This window comes from Cricetulus griseus (genome assembly GCF_003668045.3).
Source record: "Cricetulus griseus strain 17A/GY chromosome 1 unlocalized genomic scaffold, alternate assembly CriGri-PICRH-1.0 chr1_1, whole genome shotgun sequence".
NCBI lineage: Eukaryota > Metazoa > Chordata > Mammalia > Rodentia > Cricetidae > Cricetulus > Cricetulus griseus.
In genome coordinates, this window is record NW_023276807.1 from 96,473,339 (window position 1) to 96,495,088 (window position 21,750).

A 21,750-nucleotide genomic window follows, 5' to 3' on the forward strand; every position below is an offset into this window, starting at 1 on the left:
GTAGGAATAGAGTTGGTGGGCACAATGGAACTGGCTTATGGGTTGCCATCTGCAGACCCCTGTTAGTATGTCATAATGGTGTGTCCTGAGGTTTCAGTTCAGTCTGTGGCTCTCAGTAGGGGTGCTTTGCCATAGAGCTTCTTTCTCTACTGTTGGTAACTGACTGTGAATGTGGTTGTATCTAGAAGGACTTCCATAGTTCCTGCCTAGGACATGGATTCCCTTCTGTGTGCAACACCCGTCCCCCTGCCCCCATTGGGCACTGGTGTGGGATGCCACCAGCTCACCATATTCAGAGATCCTGCCACTCAGAGCTGTACACACACACACAGCGCTGTCACTTTCAGCCCCTGGGCAGGCATTCTTTCCTGTTTCACCTGGGTAATTAAGTCATGCTAATTGCTGCAGTTCCTGGCACCATTTCACCTAACCTAATTGGGAGGTGGTGAATGACTGGCTGCTGCCATGTGGATATGCCCTCCGGGGACTTCTGCAGACACCCAACTAGCACCTGCTCTTGTTGTAGGCCCCTGTGTGAAGACTCCCTGCTGAGGAGGCACTGCTGGATTCGGTGCCAGGCTTGCCAGGATTAGGGAGGCAGAGGGATCAATGCTTGTTCTGTCATTCTGCTTATGAGTGGTCTGCTCCTGTCTTGTTATATCTCTGTGGGATTCTGTAGAAAGAACATTGATTCCTCTGTGGTCTCCTGCAGGGCGGTAAAGGACGCATCGGAGTGGTCATATCATCCTACATGCACTTCACCAATGTCTCAGCCAGGTAGGATGGAGATGGGGGGCTCCTTTCCACAGGGTGTTGGAAGTTGGGTTTGCGTATGTGGGCCATGGTCTTCCTGGGAGCTAGCCTTGTCTTCCCTCTGTCCCTTAGTACCAGAGTGTTCTGTGCCTGAACTCAGCTTTCAGCAAGGCTGAAAAAGACATGTTCCTGTTTGACACGTTCTGTGTGATTGATGCCAGGGAGCTCTGTGAAGGTGATAAAACTAAGCGAGCCCAGTGGTTCGCTAATAAAAAGTGACAGCTGATGTCACCATGTTGACATCCTCACTGGATCATTTCACACCTTGTAAACTGATATTGACAATCAATTTTTTTTTTACATGTTTTTGGAAGTCTGCTGTATGTTTTCCTCTAATATAATAGTATCCTGGCTTTAGCACAGCCATCCAGGCATGGGACAGTCAGAGTGTTTCCTGTCTTCTGAGGCACAGGTCTCTGCTAAGACTAAACTCCAGCTTAGAAAATGTGTAGGGTAGGAATGTGGCTTAATTTAATACACTTGCCTAGTGGATACAAGACCTCAGATTCCTATCCCGAGCGCTGCACAAGAAAAGAAAGGATCATTCCTGGTGGCTTGTGCATTTGCACACTCCTGGCCATATCAATAGCTGCGTTGTGTACCCAGGCCATTCCATCCTGAGGAGACTGAAGCCTTCTCATCTCACTTGTGAACCTCTCCTCTGCAGTGTGAAGGAGTGAAGTTGGACTTTTGGAATGTTTTCTCTGGAAACAAATCGAGGGGCTGGCGCTGCCAAGGAGGAAACCCTACCCCAGGGTGAAAAGCAGAGCCCTGTGGGTTTGAATAAGCATCATGTGTGTGCCAGACACATCCAGATTCCCAGTCACATTGGCCCCTCAGTTATGTGAAAGGAATTTGGTCAGAGACCACACTTTGCCCGGTTGTTTCTTAATACAGACCACCGAGTAAGCACAATTTAGAGAAGTTTCCCCAACTGTAGGTACTGCTCCATCTGGGAAACCAGCCTTGCTTCCCCAAAGCCTATCCCCAGAGCTATAAAACACTGCTCTCCCTGTATCGTTGGTACATCACATGCAAATGTCAGGAAGTATGCATGCATCTCTCTGGGCCTCAGAATCCTGGCCTCATCTGAACCATGAGAACTGAAGTTGAACCTCCTCATGCCGTGGCCATTCTGCATGTCTCTACCCTTAGAGTGCTCTGCGTAGCATCCATCACACAGGAGTCTGAGTAGCCACTGATGATGCTGTTCAGCAGGGGTGTTTTCCAGTTAAGTGGGTGACCATCACTGCACCTTTTGTCTCTTACTCTTCTAAGCTACTCCTACCTCATGAACATCTGCCCCAATACAGCTCTATCGGCTGTGAGGCTCTGCAGTCCTTGGATATGGTTATTACATATTTAAGCATTTACTACATTTTCCTACCCAGTTTGCTATTCCTTTTATTTAGAACCCAGGTTGTTGCCAGATGCTTTTTTTTTTTTTTTAAGATTATGTATACAGTGTTTTGCCTGCATGTATGTCTGCACAGCAGAAGAGGCCACCAGATCTCATTACAGATGGTTGTGAGCCACCATGTGGTTGCTGGGAATTGAATTCAGGACCTCTGGAAGAGCAGTCAGTGCTCTTAACCTCTAAACCATCCCTCCAGCCCCCTAAGAGCTGCTATTCTTACACATGTGCCCAATCCCCCTCGTCCCTTAAGTTATATGTTTGATGCCACAGGGGACACACCTGATTTAAGTTTATTCTACAAGTGACACAAACCAGAGACATCAAGACACACAGAGAGAGCATTCTTGTTCCTGGCACTCTGAAGAGTTCAGAAGAGGAATGATGTTAAAGCTAAACAACAACATTGGCCAGGGTGTCTTCTCAAAACTAATTGAATGAATGGATTCCAGAAGAGAGAATGCTTAAAAGTCAAAGACTGGATATGAAACTATGTCTTTCAACCTGGAAGATATATCCACTTGCTGTTTGACATGTTCTGGTCTGGGCTGGACTTTCCATCTGTGACTACCTTGCTGGCCAAGCCCTGTGTTGTGTTGAAATAAATACATGCAGTGAGTTAAGTTTTCACTCACACTGAGCTTGATTTAGGTGTTTTCCTTCATCCTCCTTATCTCTGCATATGTTTTGCAAATGCCATGGTCAGTATTTGTTAATGTGTTATTTTTCTGGAGGGTACATACATATTTTCCATGGAGAGCTCATATTCCTATCTGATTTTTGTTGTTGTTTACTTTTTGAGACAAGGTCTTACCATGTAGCCCTGGCTGGCCTGGAACTTGCCATGTGAACCAGGCTGGCCTTGAACTCATAGACCTCTGCCTGCCTTTGTCTTCTGAGTGACTGCTAGGATTAAAGAATTAAAGGCATGTGCTGCCTGGCTGATTTTTAAGGATGCTTTTGGTTTAAATAAGTCTTATTTCATGGCTTACGTCAGGTCAGCAACTCTAGAGTGCCCCACAGTGAGATTTCCAGAAGGTTCTGTGAATACTAATGTGAACATTGGAGGTGGGATTGAAGGTCAGTTAGGATGCTTCAAAGTAGATTCACTTTCTTTTGTCTTACTTTAGAAATACACAGTGAAGCCCGAGCCCCACACACCTTCCTAACCATCAGCTTTGCCCTGTCCTCAACCTCCAAGCCTTTCCATGAAGCCACTCACCAAGTGTCACATAGTATACTTCTAAGACTTCACAGGGTATACACTATGCACACATGCTAGGCTTGTTCCTCAAGGTGTCAGGCCCCTCAGGACCCTTTCAGCCAGTTCCTCTCCTTGTGAACCAGGGGCACATCTAAGTATCACACCCTTAGATAAGGAGTCCAGACAGGAGTTCAGTGTGGTTTCTGCTTTGAACTGCTACACAAAAATGGTGGGCTGTGTGTGGACAGGTGTGGCTCCTTGTGGGAGGTCACTGATCAACATGGGGTGTGCATCCTGGCCATTCAACCTTGAGGGGCTGCAGTATTACTGACCTGACATACTTACTCCTTCTCCCACCCCACTTCTCCTTACCCAGCGCTGACCAGGCCCTGGACAGGTTTGCAATGAAGAAGTTTTATGATGACAAAGTTTCAGCTTTAATGGAGCCCTCCCAGAAGAGGTATGTGTCTATCTTGGGGCCGGAGGTCCTCTGACCTCTTCTCTGCATTGCCTTTGGGTTTTGCCTAAGAATATGAGGGAGGCGTTTGCTGCTTCCCGAGGCAAGGATGTGAATCATCCTGTGTGTCTATCGAAATCTGTGTGTCTGTTGAGGCCTGTGTGCCCCCATGATCACTCCCGGAGAAGATGACTCAGGTCACTTCTCATTTCAGCCCTGAGCATCTTTGTCTCTATCAAAGTGTGAGCGCTGATTTCCATGGTCATGTTGAACTCACTTCTTTCTGCTAGAGCAGAACAGGGATCAGTAAACTTGATGGAGAGACTAGTAGTAGGTAGATGTTTCAGGTTTGTGGTCTTCAACTCACCAGTGTTGTAATACAAACCAACCATATCTAGTATGGAAGCAGTGACTCAGATTGTGTTCTAATAACTTTATTGATACAAATGGGGTTTCAGATCATCACAGGCTGAGTTCTACTCTACAGTATTGGTTCTCTTGGATGTTTCCTGCCAGCCTGTCCTTGCTGCAACATGCCCGTGGAACTATTGACACTCAGCTATTAGGGAGCAGGACTTTCTCTGTTTGAGGCACTTACATGGCTTCACTGCAGTTCTGTCTTAAACCAAACACCTGAATTTGTCCAAGAATTTCAAAAGCAGATGCAAAATGACTCCCATTTTGGAGACAGGATTTAGTTGTAACCCCAAACCTTTGTATGTGAGTCTTAATCCTTCACATCTGCTTTCTCTAGTAAGACTGCAGGCTGGGCAGTGAGAAGCATGAGAAGCAACAGACATAGTGTTTCTAGTGGTTTGGGTCCACTCAGGCCTAGGTTTGGAAGAATGTGGGATACCTTGTGGGACCCTGGGTTGGAGTCAGGCTGTGTCCTGTTTTAAGCAACAAACCCCACAGGGAAGGCACTTTTGCAAACTTCAGCATATTGTGACAATTCCACTTAAACAGCCCCTGTTTCTGTTTTGAACTCATGAAGTATTATTTTTCCACTGACCAGTTTCCAAAATGGCAAAATTCCTAAGACTTAACAGAAGACGAAGTGCAAACAAGATGCAACTCCCACAAATGCTTGGACCCAGCAGGCAAGCGTGGCTGCCAGGATTTTCCACTTATAGAATCAGTAGCTTCTAATGATATTGGAGTATGGGGTAGAAACAGGGAAAACATCTCATTTTAAAATGTTCCAGCTCGCACATATCCTTCTTGGATTCACATTTTATAGTGACAGCAGGGTTCAGTGTTGTGTTCCAAGCTATTGCTCTACTCTTGAGATTAGGGCTGCCTGTTTCTGTTGTTACTAACCAAGTAACTACTGAGTGGTCCAACAACTGAATGCATGTTTCGGCTGAACCTCAGGAAACATCGGAGACCAGAAAGAATGTGTGATTGACTGCTCTCATGCGGTTGTGCACCTCCCTGTTGTCTGAATGCCTGTGGACAGGGGGTGCTTTTCTGAAGGTTATGTTGGGATCGAAGCCAAGAAATTATTTCAAAGTCACGATCATAATTAGATGTCTTCAGGTTGAGGGAGAAACTTAGGATTTGTGACTGAGAAACTCAGCTTTCTAAGCAACCATGGACAAAGAAGAAATTGCCCAGAACCTCTGGGGGGTGGGGTAGGGGACTGGATCTAGATTCTGTCTATAATCTGCAGATACCCAAGTTCTTTACATAAAATGGCCTGATATTTGTGTAGAGCCGCTGTATATCCTTCTGTGTTTTCAAGGCTTTACTAAGGTCCAGAATAATGGATTCTATTACAACATTTGATAAATGTATATTGTGCTAATCCTATGTTCCTTCTGCCACTGGTCCCCTTCCTTCCCCCAAGTAGTGAGTATGTGTATACCACATACATAAAATCTAGGTTCACATATGAGAGAAGACACAGTATTTGTCTTTCTGGCATATTACCACCATAGTCTTCAGTCCACTTTGCTTTATTCTTTTAGGCTGACTATCCATTCACTGTAAACCTTCTAAGTTCCATTTAACACTTAAGATAGTGTCAGCACTGAGTGCCTAGCTGTTATGCTAAACTGGCTGTACTATATGGGGAGTCATTGGAGGAAAATAATCTGCGTGCCTCCAGTAGAAAGGCAGGTTCTTTTCCTCCAGGATATCTGATCTGAGGTTAGTTCAATCTGAAGATGTAGAACTTGTAGACAGAAGCTTACTGTGGAGTCTCTTTGGATGGGTCACCTGTGAGCTGAGCGCCCCCTAGTGGAAAACCTGGGAAATGATGTCCATTATGAGAACGTTTCAATGAGGAAAGACAGACCTGGGTGGGTCGGCCCTCCCTTCCTAAGTGACCACCTGCACACGGTGGCTCTCCGTTTCAGCTTCCTCATGAGCAAGCTTATGAAGATGCATATTTCTGTTGCTGTCACCTGTTGCTGCACCATGGGAAAAGCAATGCTTTTCTTTTGTTAGTTTTTTATTTATTTACTTATTTTTATCTATTTATCATCTATGTACCAATCAATCAGTCCATCAGTGATCTATAGGCATGGTCTTATGTAGCACAGGATAGCCTTACAGTTATGAACATCTTGCCTCTATCTCCCTGGTGCTGGGATCACAGGCATGTCACCATGCAAAGGAAAACCAAAAACCCCAAACAAACAAACAAACAAACAAAAAACACATTTTTTATGTTGTTTGACACACGGACCACAAGACAGACAGCTGACATTGTGCAAGCTCCCCATCTGTATTATTGATAGGAGTTTTGTGTTTGTCTGACACATGAACAGCAATCTTGGACAGATAGCCGACATCTTGGAAGCTCCCCATCTATAGTATTGATAGGAGCTGGGGACCCCTGGGCAGGGAGAAGTGTCAACTCCCTGAATGGTTTGTCCCATACAGAGAGTGGGAGTCACAAATCTTCAGTTTGCAGCATTTGTCATATATGAGGAAATGTGAGCATGCACCCTGTCCACCCTAGTGCCTGAGTTGGGGTGTGCATCAGAGCAGGAAATGGTGACCATCACCAACACAGAGCCCTCATACCTCCGAGTCCCTGTGTGTCAAGATCGTCTCTTCTAAGGGGTCAGGCCAGGTACCAATTTAACAAAGCCCCCTTGCAGGAAAGACAAGCCAGGAACACACATTTCCTCGTGTCCGGTATTATCCAGTGCTGGGAAGAGGGATGCACTGTCTTAAACACGGTCTTAGGTCTTCCATCCTGAGCCTGTGTGTGATCCATTACCTTTGCTGAAGGCCACAGAGCCAAGGCTACCAATGAGTTCTGCCATGTACAGGATATCTCCCTTCTGTGCCTGCACACAGCAGGTCAGGAAATTCTGCTGTCATAGTAGGCTCCTGGAGCAGGTGGAGGCCTGGCACCTATGGGAGTTTGTGGGACCTTGGGTGTCTGTGGCTTGGGAGTTTTAGCGCTCATCCTAACAATAAGAACAATCTGCTACTAGCATGGTGGGGCACTGACACCCTGTCTGTCACTGTGAATTTTCCCTGTAGTGAAGGGAGTACTTGTGAATTTCATCAGAGCTTTCCAAAAGGATACACCCTAAGTTGGGAAAACACTTGCTAAAAGTTTGCTTGTTTTTTTGTTTTTTCCTACAAACTTGGCTTTTTGACAAGGGGTTGGATCTACATTCCAGTGGGCACTTAAAGTGTTTTCTTATTGTAAAGTGAGGCCTGTGACTGTGTACACCCAGGGGCTTGGAGGTATGAGGACCCCGTGTCCCTGTATTGGTGACAGTCACTTCCTTCGTCCTGTGTGATGCATGGACCAATAGTCTGATGGCATGTTTTGGGATCTTTCCATGTTTCTTCCCTCTTGCAATGGGTGCTGTGCTATGGTGGAGAAAGGCAAGAAAGCAGGCAGATTCCAAGAGAGGTGTTGCAGGTTCCGGTGGAGATTGTTTGGCTATAATGGGAATGCTGAGAGGGGCCTTAGGTATTGGCTGCTTCAGGGCTCCCATGGGAGCAGGATACAGGTATGCCAGGCCTGGGGGCATGAGAGTGTAACAACAGCTCACACTCTGGGCATGGCTGCTGTGTCATGCTTTAAGAGTACGTTTTGATCACATGCACTTAGTATGGAAACTTCTCTCTTGGCTGCCATGTGTGCAATTGGATGCCTGAGGTCAGTGCTTGGAATTCATATGGGAAAAAATCGCATCTTCAAAGTGTGTGGATGGCCATCAGTGGATGTGTGCTCAGTTGAGACAAGAGAATTCAGGAGATATGTGGGGAGAGCAGAGTTTAGGGACCTTTGAGAGCAGCTGCTCCTCGTGATTTATGTGGGAATCCTGGGTGGAATGAGTTGCTGGGCCTGTGCAGTGTGACTTTGTGTTAGGTTCTGGCCCTGCTTGTGAGGGGCTTGGGAACAGATGAGGAGAACTTCCCAGGTGTGGGTGTCCACATGAAAGAGATGCTTATACATAAATGACACAGTCAGCAGTTCCCAGAGCAGTGGGTAGAGCTCCAGCCAGGCAGTGACTCCCCCAGCCCCAAGCATGGGACAATCACTACTTTCTGTGTACAGTGGGACAGGGCGTCCACAGGGCCTCCAGATGCAGTTTCCATTCCCCGCTGCCTGCTCCTGATACTCAGCAGCTGGGAGCCAGCCATGGAGTCTTAGCCATTGTCCCCTGCAGGTATGTGCAGTTTCTCAGCGGGCTGCTATCTGGAGCGATGAAGATGAATGCCTCACCCCTGTTCCTGCACTTCGTTATCCTGCATGGCGTCCCCAACTTTGACACTGGAGGAGGTGAGAGAGAGAGACTTCTCATCCCGGATTAGAGTTGAATTAGCAGCATTTCCCTCCGGTGGTATCTAGATTCTGTACTTATGCTTCCTGGGGGTGTACATAGCCCCAGTGTGTGGGAAGAGCTCCAGCTTTGTAGGGTGGGACCACACCATCAATCACTGGGGGGACAGGCAGTTGTGAAGGACTGACAAATAGTCCTGTGACCTGGATGCAGAACTCTTGTTAGGCCAGGGTCATTCTGAGTCAACAGCTCTGTGGTTCAGCTGTGTGCTTCTTCTCAAGGTTTCCATAATGGACAGAAGCCAGCATGGTAGACTATCCCCTAACTTGGGGTCCTTTCTTTTTCCTCCATGGCATATTCCCATGGACCCTGTCTCCCTGTTTCATGTAGGTGCTTACAGCATATAGCCAGAGACCCTGTCCCTTGTCCCATGCAGGTATACACAGCATGTGTCTGGGGGCAGGACTTGTCTCCTGCTCCTTGGTTGCATCCAGGTAGGTGCTCACTCATCAGTTGGTAGTATCCATGGCCTCTAGTCCCCCTGGTCATTGGTAGTGAGGTGAACTTACTGAACTTCAGGTTGCTTTTGAGCCTCTATGGCCCTCCCGGTAAAGTAGTCCTCTGGTTGGAAGTCCAACCATGTTACATCTGTGCATGGGTTAATAATCCTGTCTTTTTTTTCTTGGTGTTCCTCTTTCAGCGTGCCGGCCCTTTCTGAAGCTCTACCAAGCCATGCAGCCTGTGTACACATCTGGGATCTAGTAAGTGCCTGGCTTGTGCTGGGTGTTTAGGGTGACTTGGGGGATGGAAATTGTTGTTAAATGGGTTGTCTTTCCCACAAGAAGTAGTGGACCCAGGGAGCTGGTAATGCCAAGAGCCCAAAGGAGGTGTTCAAGCTGCTGCTCTGAGAGGTGCCTGGTCCCTGAATCTCTAGTTGGCTCCATTAAGGTGCTGGACAGTGCAATCTCCAGGGGAGAGGGGAATTGCTACTGTTTGGAAGTATATGTACTGTAAAATGCTAGGACAAAGTCCCTGGGGGTTTTCCTTTCTCCCTTGTGTTTTAGGTATATATCCTCAGAACCTGAATGGCTTCCTGAGTTTGGTTTGTAATGTATACTAACACAAAATGAGAAAGGCAGTAAATGTCCTGACACTCAGAAAGACCCATTATCCCCTTTCTGGACTAAAAGTGTCCCCCTTCCTCCATGATACTGTGCATCCTCACATTGTCACAGAAGCAGGGTCTGTCCCCAGCTTAGAACTTCTCCCAGCTTGAGGCATCCCTGAGTGTGACCTTTCCAGTATGGGGCTATGATGGTGCTCAAGTAACTCACCCAAACTCAGCACTCTCTTGAACTTCTTGACTCATTTGTGTAAGGTAAAGCCTCCAAACTTGGAATATGGGCTGTTTGTGCAAATTCTAGCCATTTTCTCAGCTTGTACTACCGTGGTCATGACATCATGGAACTGTGTAATCTCTTTTCTTGTTCACCCAAAGCAATATTGGCCCTGAAAATCCCAGCAGGATCCGCATTGCCATAGAGCCGGCCCAGCTGCTGAAGGGCGACATTATGGTGAGTACCCATGTGCTGTAATCATTGTCTTCACCCACCCAGAAGGAAAGTTGATTTTTGCTTTAGGAAGAAAAACCACCCAGTTTATGACTTACTTCGCAAAGAAAAGAAAATAATAACCAACAGGAAAAGAAAAACAGCCGTCACTCTAAGGGCTTTAATTTGTGAATAAAAATATTTTAATAACAGTGTCAGATTTTTGTCTTTGACCATTTTTTATAACAGAGCTGCTGGGTGTATGCAGAGTTCCCACTCGGCCACAGCCCTTCTGAGCATCCCATTGCTTGGTCTTCTGTGTGATCCCAGGCCTCACAGGAGCCAATGTGCAGCTCATAACTGGTGTTGTTACAGTGTGATTAATAATCAAAACAGTGACTTCTCCTCCAAGGCATGTGTACAGCTTCTGACACATGTAGAATAATTTAGATAGGATCTTTTCATGGTCTTGGCAGACCTACTTTGTTGAAATGGTGTGTGATTGAGGAGTTTGTGTTGTGTTTTATTTTGAATACCTCCCTGTTTGCAAGGACATATATACTGACACTCATACCTCTTTATGAGCCATGGAAATGGTGGAAAAACTCAGAGTGGAGGATGACTGGAAGCTGGGTGTGCAGCTCCTTATCCTCCACTCCCTGGAAAAGCAATGCTAGACCTCCATCTAAGCTTTCTGTTGGTGAGCTGGTTGCTTCTGATTCTTCTAGGACCAGAGAGTGACAGTGTAGATGCAGGTCCCTGGGAGGGGCTTCTTCACTCTCCAGCCACCTTCCTCCCTGTCTTCCCATATCCTTTTGTTTTTTTTCTCCCAAGCCCTTCCCTCTTTCCTTCTTTTTTTCCCTCCCTTTTCGTCTACTTCTCTTTATCTTTCTTCCTCCCTCTCTTCTCATCAAATTTTTAATTTTTGCTCAGTCCTCTTTTTTTTTTTTTCTTGCATTTGGGTTTGTTTGTTTGTGTGTTTCCATCTTAGCACTGGACAGTAAGTACAGAAGAACAGAGTGATTTGTTTGCCCTGGAGGTGCCTCCTGGGGACATAGGGTCTATTGCAGAAGAGAATCTGAAGGTGCTTCATAGGCCAAAAGAGCCTATGACATACCTGTGATAGTCCTTAAGGTGCTAGACTGGAAGATCATGGCTCAAGATGGTCACAGCAGCTTGGCCTCATGCTTCCTGATGGTGCCTTCCTTTACATGTGTGTCTGTGTGGAAGCTCATCATATTGGAAAGGGATATGCCTGGCCCTTTTCTTTTGGTAGCTGTGGCATCTGCCTAGTGAGAACCATGTTTAAGTTTTGTGAACATGAAAGGAACAAATGGACATCAGTCTTCCAGGACAGTGCCTGGCAGGTGGGGAGGGGGTGGGGGGACAGGATGGGAGACAGACAATATTGTAAGGATAAGCCTTTCCGCCAGCCGCCTGATTAACACCACCACATTAGGGCCCCCAAATAGCACACAGAGATTAATATTAGTTGCAATGCTGATGGCCAATGACTAGGATTTCTTATTTGCTAGCTCTGTCTTAAATATCAACCATAACCATTAATCTATATATATTATAAAGACTTATCAAGGACACCGGCCTTAGTGTACTATGTTCCTGGGGTCACATGGCGACTCCTCCCTTTCCTACATTTCCCAGAATCCTCCTTCTCTCCTAGTCCCGCCTACCTTGCTTCCCTATTGGCCAACAGTGCTTTATTTGTCAACCAATAAAACAAATATATACACAGAAGGACCTCCCCCATCACAACATCATGTCATCTGGATGCATTTCAAGCATTTCTCACTATCAGAGAGATGGTCACTTAACCTTAATTGGCTACCCTCTCTCCCCTCTAGAGGAGCCCTGCTTAGGCACCCTACCCCCTACTGTGTGCCCCATAGTGGGCAACACAGCCAGACACAGGCCCTAGTAAACATTGTATGTGCTGTGGCCACTGGAAAGTGGCTCTGAGCAGGAGATGTAGGGCAGTTTAGAGGTTCTATGGTTAGGAGGTAATCCTTGGTCACTAAGGTGGTTTGGAGAAAGATCAGGTGGCACAGGGAAGGACTGGAGCTGGGTGGCATGGGCAATGGAGATGCTTACTGGTGAGTGAGCATGCCTGGACTTGGCCTGTTGCTGGCCCTGTGTGTCCTTGTGGGGCTGGCTGCTGCTTCAGCTCAGGAAAGTATTCCTGTGGATTTCTGTCTCTTACCAGTTGGCTAGGTAAATGATGGTATGAATGGACATCTAGAGGCCACCTGGAGGCAGTTCTTGTCACATGTTGGTGACCCATGGCTACTGAATTATGTTTATAAGTGGACCATTTGAGACCATTCGCCTCTGGGGCTGTACTGCTCTGGTCCTTTGCAGGGAGTTTGAATTGATGGCTTGAAACCTTCATCAAAGTTTCATTTCCAACTTGAACTTGCAAGTCCAGGTGGGGATCCTCTGAGGTACCATTTGGGGTGGTGGTGGTCAGGCCTGTGGTAAGGGAGACATTGAGTCTGTGTGGGGATGGATGCCATGATACCATGTGGGACATTTCCTCACTGTGTGGCCCCCTCTCTTTATAGCACATAGGAAAGTTTCTATAGTCACTGAAATGAAGGAATCAGGGCAGGGACAGCAGCAGTCCCAGTGAGCACAAGGTACCTTGGAGAGCAATGCTGGCCTCAGAACTAGAAGCAACCTGACATGAACTCTTCTAGAAGCAGAAAGTGACCAGCAGTGGTGTTTGGGTGATCCCAGGAGCCAGTGAACCTAACCTTGGTGTATCACTGACCATAAAGCACAGCCAGGCTTGGAGGCCAGGAGCCAGCCTCTACTGACCCTTCTGAGAGCTGTGCTGAGGGAGCTGCTTGGACTGAGAGACCAGGGCATGGCAGGTAGGGGTGTCATTTTGAAGTATGTTGCAGTTGAGTTTAAGTATGAGGCTTGTGTTGAGTCTGTATCCAGAGGGCAGTTTTGGTTGGTGGTGTTGTGAGTGCGGGCCTTGCCTCTTCCTTCTTGATGGTTCCCTGACTGGCCTTTCTTGTTCAGAATACTGCTGTACCGGGGTGCTTACATAGGTTGTTGTTCATGGGTGTTTACATGGATTCTTGCAGTTGCTTACACTACTCAGGCAGGTACTTACAGGCAACAGGACCTTCTTTCTCATGGTTCTGCAGGTCCAGGGCTGGCAGGTTCCATATCAAGTGGGGAATCTCATTTCTTGTTTGTTAAGGGCACTGTGCCCCTGTGTATTCACCTACAGGAAGGAGTCTGGAGTCTGGACATTCACAGAGCCTTGGCCTCCTGACCTTGTCATGTCCCAGAGCTCCCACATTCTATATGGTCCTGGTGGGGCATCTCTCCACTTGCCGTGGCTGCTGCCTGCTGGCATCTGGGCTTTTCTGTGCTTCCTCTGCTCACCTCTGACTAGGCCCCGAATAGCCTGGTCTTTCTGTCTAATCAATGCTTAGAGAAGGGCAGCTTGAGCACAGACCATTCAGTGATGGCATCCACTCTACCCGTGATAGCCATGGTGCCATGCCTGTGTTATGGCACCATGGGCCTGTTAAAGTCCTTTGGAGCAGTACCTTTGCCAACTGCATCTGCCTTTGAGCTAGCTATCCCTTCTGCCCCAGGCTGGTTCTCTCTTTGTCCTCACTTGCACTGCTCCAGACACACTGCAGGCAATCCTCTGTAAGAAGTGGGGATGGCTATTCCACGGTGGTGTGGGGCATGGCATGACAGTGATGCAGTATCCCAGGTGAGCTCAGTGGAGGAGAAGCCCATCATGCTAGAAAAGGGGGGAGCATAATGTCTGAGATTCAGGCGTGAGCACCTCTGGAGGTGAACTTCATGCTACAGGACAGCTCTTCACGGATGACTCATTTCCATTACACTGCTGGCACACAGGAGGTTCTAGATCTTTCCACAAGAGATACTTGCTTTTGATAAGATGGTTTCCTTCCTGTACCCCTTTTCATTCCTCACATGGAATATTTTTAGGATTGCGTTATGGCTTGATTTACACTTCCTGTGTTTATAATTCTTTTTTGTGTACTCTGCACTTATTTTCTGCAGTGTTATCAGACAGGGGGAGGGAAATGTGGCTTCTGGAGAGGGTATTTTTCCATCACAGATGGTAGTTTTTCCTTGTACAGTTCATAGAAGCGACTGTTAAGAGGTCGACTCACTGGTGGAAATCTAAAAGCTCTTTTAGCCTGTTGTATTTTGCCAAAACTGCCATGATGAGGGACACTCACCACAGTCTGGGCAGCTTTATGCAAGGATTTCTTTTCCCTTGATTTTAGAGGCTGAAAGTTCAAGGTCAGGGTGTTAGCAGAATTGGTCTTTCCTGATGTGTGTCAAAGGTTGGTGGTCTTATCAGTATCATTTCCACATGGCTGTTCTTCCCTGAGTCCTAACAAGGACAGTTTATCCAAGCCAATCTTCTTACGTGTCATTTTGAAGTCCCGAGGCTTTTGATTGGTAAATATGAAAGGGCATCACTTACCTCACAAGTGAGCATATACCACAGTATGTGATATGATTGACAACAGGCTTCAGTGCTATTGGTGGCTAGACACCTTTGCTGGGGTTTATCACTAACTTTCACTGGTGAGCAAGTACCTGTAGCCTTTGACCCAAACTGGGTGGTATAGGAGATTTGTAGAGACATGCTCAGGGCTTATTCCAGAGTTTAGACTCCGAGTGCTGGATTAGCTGAGTAGGCAGATAAGTAACTCCGGTTGGTGTGTGCACAGAGATGAGCTGAAGTCCAGTCAGAGTGTAAAAGACCTCCCCAGTCACATTCCAGTGTTTATGGCATAACTGGTAGGCTGTGCTCAGCCCAGATAATGCCAGATCAGGTGCTCCAGTCAACTCTCAAGTTGTAGTCTGTGCAGTCTGCCTTGCGCCATAGCCCCAAAATCCCATGCTGTTGGTCCCACCTCAGAAGTTCAGGAAAGAAAAGATGCTGCAACATGTTCTGTGCTGGCACTGCTTCCACAGTAGTGAGCCATGCCGTTGCCATAATCAATCCTGTGTCTTGAGGTTTGGCAATCCAGGACTTACCCAGATTCTTCCTCTGCAGCGTTGCCCATCTCTAAGTGAACCAAAGAGGCATTTGGAGCACAAGGCATCCTGGGGCCCCACCTCCAGCTCCAGGGTACTGGTCTTTACTTCTGCCTGTTACTGCCTGGTGTGTCCTGCTGTGGGTGTAGTGTATAAGCCTGAAGGCTGCAGGCAGGGCCATGCGTAAAGCTCGGGCATGCAAGTGGTTTCATTGCTTATAAGGGATCTGGTGGCTGCCACGACTTGGAAAGGACTATGAGGGGCAGAAAATGTATGTCTGGATTTACACCCCAGCGTGTGCTGTGTCACTGGCCCTCTATGTGAGCTAACCACCCTTGTGTTGTATTATACTGACCACTTCCCGTGATCATCCTTCATCTTACTGCATCTAAGAGGCACCTTGTCCTAAGTCAGAATTCTCCTTCATTTCAGTGGATGTTTACCTGACGTGCAGTTAATTTGCCTGTTTTGTTGTTTTTGTCTGCATTGATACAGGTTGGCAAAGACAGCAAGGGTAGGGTTCAGGAGAAGGAATGACCAGAATCAGCTATAAGTGATTGGGAAATTCTTCTTGGGAAATAGAATTCGTTATTATCTTTTGATCAGCAGATGGCGCTGTTACAGGAGACAGCAAAGCAGACATTGATGGATTTGCTCTGGGCCATCCCTCTGACCCTTTTCAGTGGCACAACCAACCCTCCTGTTTTTACAAAGCACTCTTCACAAAAGGTCAGACTTTGTGATCCTGCCACAAACTTCGTTGTGGTCAGGTGCAAGGCCCTTCCTTGGGGAGGCTGCCTGTAGTTTATGTAACCTGCTCAGGAATTCACACTGCTGCAGGCCCGCCAGGAACCTGGCAGGGAGCCTGGGGCCTGAGCCAGCTTGCCCCCTCCCAGTCTCAGCACTTGGTCCAGGGCTTGTAAACAGCTTTCTGTCTGGCATGCTCCATCTTGCAGCCCTGCCTGGGCAAACCACAGCCACTTGTACTTTGTCTTTATGGTTGCTGGCTCCATGACCAGTGACTGGGCTTGTGAGCACAGGTGAAGCCTCCTCAAGAGGTTGCACAAATAGCACAGCTGTTTGTTGTTTCTTTCAGTGGGCGCTTGTGTATGACGAGGGAAAGTGGAATTGTCCCTCCACAGCTGCTCCCGCAGAGGCCCTGGGGATAGATCTCTGTTCTATCTATGACTGCATTATTTTGCCATTTTCTTTTTTCTCTTGTGCTGTGGACCTAGAACTGGGTCAGGTCTTCATCCGTGCTGTCATTTGTCACCACAGTCTCGGTTGTGTTTTTGGTCGGCCAATATCTTCTTACCTTCAGTGGCTTTTTGTTCACCACTTGACAGTGTTGTGAGCACCTGGAATCACACTCAGATCCCAGGGAGATCACGGCAGCTCTCTTTGTCCTTTAGCCTAAGTCCCAGCAAGCTGAGTTGAACCAAGGTGGGACTTCTGTGTCTCTTGGTGATGCTCTAGTACTGTGATTGTTTGGCTTAGAGGGTTTAAGAGGAATTCTGGGTCTCACTTGGCAGCGCCTGGCACATGGGGAAGAGGATGGAAACTGCCTGACTTTAAAAGTTTACTTGTTCAGTTCAGGCATTGTTCTTCCTCAACCTTCTAAGTGCCGGGATTGCAGGCATGTGTCACATACACACTTGGCTTAGGTACCTGCCTTTAGCTTGGGAGACTCAGGTTTTCACTGAGACCCCATCATCCTAGCATCCAGTTGAGGGTGCAAATGTATCTTCATGCAAGTGTAAGGAAGCAAGATTAAGTCAAGGTTTCCAGACTGTTTACTCAGACAACAAGAGAAAACCACACAGACCTTTCCATGGCTATCACCACTAACAGCGGGTTTGACCACCGAGAACCCCTCTGCAGAAGCTTATGCTTTTAAGTTAATTATTAAATTAGTATCACTACCTGGTTGTTTGTCAACGTGTGTGTGTGTGATTAGCTCAAGGACTTGCCTGGATTCAAACACCTGAAGATGTTTAAGTGTTTGCATACAGCCAGTGTATGCTTCCCACATACTCATCACACTTGCCAATACAATGTGTCATGTAAATAATTCTCTATATTGTTCAGGGAATGGCTATGAGGAAAAAGCCTGTGTGTGTTCTAAGGTTGGTTGAATCTGTATGTATGTAGTAGTCTGCAGTATGGACAGGATAGCATACATATAATCTTGGAGATGTCACAGAGAGGTAGATTTGCAAGCTGTCTTAATACTCAGTAGCTATATAGTTTATAGCTATATAGTATGTAGCTATCCATCTTACAGCTAGAGAATGAAAGGTCCTAAGAGGTTGAACATCCCTGAGGGGTTCAGTGCAGATGTTCTTATGCACCCTTATGGGGTCTGTGATAGCTGGTAATAGACTATTCTAATCATTCAATACAGTGCTCACGACAAAACAGTGACCACCACATTGAATTGCTCTTTGACCACTGATGCTACAGAGATACTGACATTGAGTGGACCTTCTTGTGGGGGCCAGAGGTCACCAGATCAGGGTCTCAGTTAACAGATGGCATCTTCTCAAAATCTGACCTGTTGTGTTGGTGGGGCCCATGGGGAGTCCCAAGAGAGGGGAAGTCCTGAGGTTTACTCAGGTGTTGATGAAGTGATGAGGATGGGGCAGGGGCAGTACTCTTGCTCCTACTGGTCCAGGGAAGTTCAGTGAGAAGCAGGAAGAGTGTGTGTGTGTGTGTGTGTGTGTGTGTGTGTGTGTGTGTGTGTGTGTGTGTGTGTGTGTGTGTTATGGAGACATTGTCAGAATACCTACAGGAGAAGTCACAGGAATATAGCATAGCATTGCTTAGTGACAGATCACTCTTGTCGACAAACCCAGGAATATTTGAGACCTTGTGATATGACAAATAAGAATTTGCAAGCAAGAGATCACACTAGGCCCAGGGTACTTGAGAGCTGCCCAACCTGTGTATACCCATCCTTTTCCTCCCACACCCGGCTTGGACAGAGTTGGAATGCCTGGGTTGTGAGTCAGAGTGTTTGTGTGTAGCTGAGTGACGGCCAGAGTAGAAGGTATACTCAGGATACCTAACCCCAGGAAGGGTCTGTGGAAGAGGGAAGGACTGGGGAGGTAGTGATAGGATCAGAATAGTAGTAACTTGAGTGGGTGGAAGAGGAATGGAACCCACTGAGAACAGAAACAGCTGTGACTGCACTGCATTCCCCTGTGTCTAAGACTGGGATGTCCTGATGCCCCTGTATTCACCCAGTTAGGTCCCCAGGCCACTTCCTTCTAGCAGTCCTCACTCACTCTTATGCATGTGCTTGAGTGGGCCCAGCTAGATCTATGCCCCCTGCCTGCCCTGACTTCCTGAGACTTTGTTCTTCAAATCTCTATTCTTCTCACTTCGTATACAACATGAGAGCATAACCGCCTTGAAAGGGGCTTTCCTTCTCCTCCTCCCTGCCCCCCCCCCGCCCCCTGGCCCTGGTTACTTCTCATTTTCCAAGGCAGCCAGTGGGGAATAGGACAGAGTTAGGGACACAGAATCTTGTTGGAGGGCAATGTGGGGTCATCCCTGGCTAGGAGGACTGAAGCATTTGAAGGGTAAGTAATGTGAGACCCAAGGACTCGGAAGAACATTCTGGTAGGATGTCTTTGATTCCAAGGGCCATCTTGGGATTGAATGTTACTGAAGAGTAAAGGACTCTCTAACAGGGAGGAGACTTGGAGCCAGCATGCCATTGTTTGTTGGGAAGCAAGCAGGGCTCTTGATCTTCATTCCTGATTGTTAATAGATAGCTGCAAATTGGTTGTGCCAAGGCCACTGGAGAAGGGTCCTTGTCTGCAGCCCAGCAGAGGTGGGGTTGGGAGGAACCTGTGCATGTTTGTCAACAGGGAGCATCTCTTGCAGGCTTGTTTATACTTTTTTGTTGCTTTATCAGACTGTTTCCTGGTAGATAGCATAATGTAAACAAGTTCTGGGTCTGCCCAAGGACTGTGGTTTCCAACCTCCTGACTCAGTTTCTTGGCCTTCTGCAGTTTCTGGGGGATGGTTTCCATGGTAAGGGGATGCCTGAGCTGTCATCTGCACATTTTCTTGCCTGGCTGATGGATGTTGATGATTGGTGCCCTGCTTTACATTTAGATTTGTGAAGTGTGGTGTTTTCAAGCCATCCTTCACCATGAAGAGTCACTGATAGAAAGTGGCTCCTGCATAGGCAAGCCTACCTCCCACAGTCTCCCATGGCATGGTGTGCTAGCCTGGGCACTGTGTGGTCTCAAAGCTGCATCCGGTTCAGTCTGCCTGGGACTTGTGAAGACTCTGGCAAGACACTGCTGACTTGTGGCTCTTCATTTGCCACCTGATTCACGGCATACCTCTTCCCCACTATAGCCTGATGCTGGGAGGCCTTTGGTAGTAAGATGAGGCAGGGCACACCAGGCACACACTCTGGTCATGGTCTATCTATAGTGTCTGCACCCTGCTTGTCAACTAAGCCATCTCAGGTGGCTTGAGCTGTACCTGAGGTAGGATGTCACAGCCTCCATCTGAATAGCAGATGTGATTCTACTACTTCCTTTAAAATGTCACCTCCAGGACCCCTGACAAAGGAAACAGAACCAATGTTTGTCTGTCTGTCTAGATCTCTGTCTGTGATTCCCCTTCCCCCCATTTCCCAAGTCCCTACTCCACCCCACCCCCATGTTCTAGCTCAACAAATAAGATGACAGAAATAACCTGTGTTTCCATGGTGTGAGACCTAAGAGACATTCAGTGGAAATAGAGATTTTGGATGAAAGGGAAATGTTCTCTTGTCTAGCTAAAATCTAGATGAGAACAATAGATGTCTTCTAACACAACTCCCTGTCTGAAAGATATGGCCCATCCCAGGACAAACGGCTGCGTTCTTTTGGGATTTTCCTCCTGTTGAGATAATGTGGGGGCTCTGGGGGGACAGTCAGTGATGTACTGACTATCTGCCCTGTGGCATCTTTAGATGTGCATTTCCAGGGTGAATTCCTGGCCACAGCTGTCCTGGGGCCATACCATCCACATGGCTTATTTTCTCGTCCCCTCTTGAACCAGGTGAAGTGTTATCACAAGAAGTTCCGCTCAGCCACCCGAGATGTCATTTTCCGCCTGCAATTCCACACTGGAGCTGTGCAGGGCTATGGACTGCTGTTTGGGAAGGAAGAGCTGGACAGTGCCTGCAAAGGTGCGTGGATGAAGCCCTTTGGGATGTCAGAAGCAGTGTCCATCCGTCCCTGTCTCCCTTTCCATTTGCTGGCAGAGGTACTGCCAACATATGCAAAACTGAGTGGATCTGTGGATGAACAACTCAGAGAAACCAGGGAGAGGTTGACACTCTGTGTGTGAGGGTGTTCTGTGGCAGCTGTGGCAATGGCCCTGCACTGGCTGGACTGGAAGGGCAGGACCCAAGTGTACATAGTGTGATGTGTTCCTTTTTCAGATGACCGTTTTCCTGACTACGGCAAGATTGAATTGGTCTTCTCAGCCACACCTGAGAAGATTCAAGGTAACTGGCAGGACAGTGGGCAGCCAGACTCTAGCTCAGGCTGGAGACTATTTTGAGGACCTTATATATGGTGGTGCTGCTTGGGGCCTTGTGTATTCTAGGCATGTGTCCTACTAAGCTTGAGCTTGAATTATTATTATTATTATTATTATTATTATTATTATTATTATTACTACTATTATTTACATAGCATACTGGATAGTACGTGGGAGGTGGCTCTGAGATATTAATACTTACTTGGAAAAGACCAAAAGGTAGCATGACTTGCCCATGGTGATTCCACTAGGATGTCCTTGCAGGCTAGGGTACCTGCTGGTGTCCCTGCTGGTTCCCCTTACATTTGTGAGGTTGTACCAAACATTTGCTTTTCCCTTCAGATTGAAAAAAGGATTGCCAGTGTAGCACACTGATTGCCAGCACAGTATGCAGAATGTCCATGTGTTTCAGAAAATACATTTAATAAGCAATGGTTTTCCTTACCACTGTAGTAAAATGTTACTATCTGTCACTGGACCTCCTGTGTACGACTGTTTCAATTTGGGATAGAAATCACTTTGTAATCTAGGCTGACCTCCTGGTCATCCCACTTCAGCCTCCCCAATGCTGAGATTGATTATAAGGGGGTGCTACCACAGTTGGCTACATGATAGCTTTCACTCCATTTTTCATTGTTTAGGAAATTACCACTCTTGTACTAGGCACATTGTTACAGACTTAGGTAGGAACCAGAAAATACAAGGCTCACATGTTAAAATTTCCCATGATGTTTTGAGATGCTGGGCTTTGCTAAGACTAACACCCCTGTCATGGCCCACAGGAGCAGAGCATCTATACTGTGACCAGGGAGTGATGGTGGACTATAACACAGCAGACCCTCTGATTCGGTGGGACTCCTACGAGAACATGAGTGCTGATGGAGAGGGTGAGTGCCATTTCTTGCAGCAGGAAGGTGCAGGGCTGATATAGC

General features: G+C 47.2%; 1 protein-coding gene across 14 annotated transcripts in view; it reads left to right on the top strand.

The window, feature by feature from the left end:
- The window catches only part of Tns3 (tensin 3), a 257,261-nt gene that overhangs the window by 139,904 nt on the left and 95,607 nt on the right, over window positions 1–21,750 (top strand). For 13 of the 14 annotated variants that reach the window (XM_035452698.1, XM_035452700.1, XM_035452696.1 and 10 more), the window contains 8 exons: window positions 713–777; window positions 3,808–3,891; window positions 8,535–8,647; window positions 9,349–9,409; window positions 10,147–10,222; window positions 20,333–20,462; window positions 20,718–20,783; window positions 21,601–21,705. In XM_035452698.1, the coding sequence (XP_035308589.1) occupies window positions 713–777; window positions 3,808–3,891; window positions 8,535–8,647; window positions 9,349–9,409; window positions 10,147–10,222; window positions 20,333–20,462; window positions 20,718–20,783; window positions 21,601–21,705 (700 nt within the window). The remainder of the gene's footprint in view (window positions 1–712; window positions 778–3,807; window positions 3,892–8,534; window positions 8,648–9,348; window positions 9,410–10,146; window positions 10,223–20,332; window positions 20,463–20,717; window positions 20,784–21,600; window positions 21,706–21,750) is intronic. The other variant, XM_035452708.1, reaches the window with a different exon arrangement.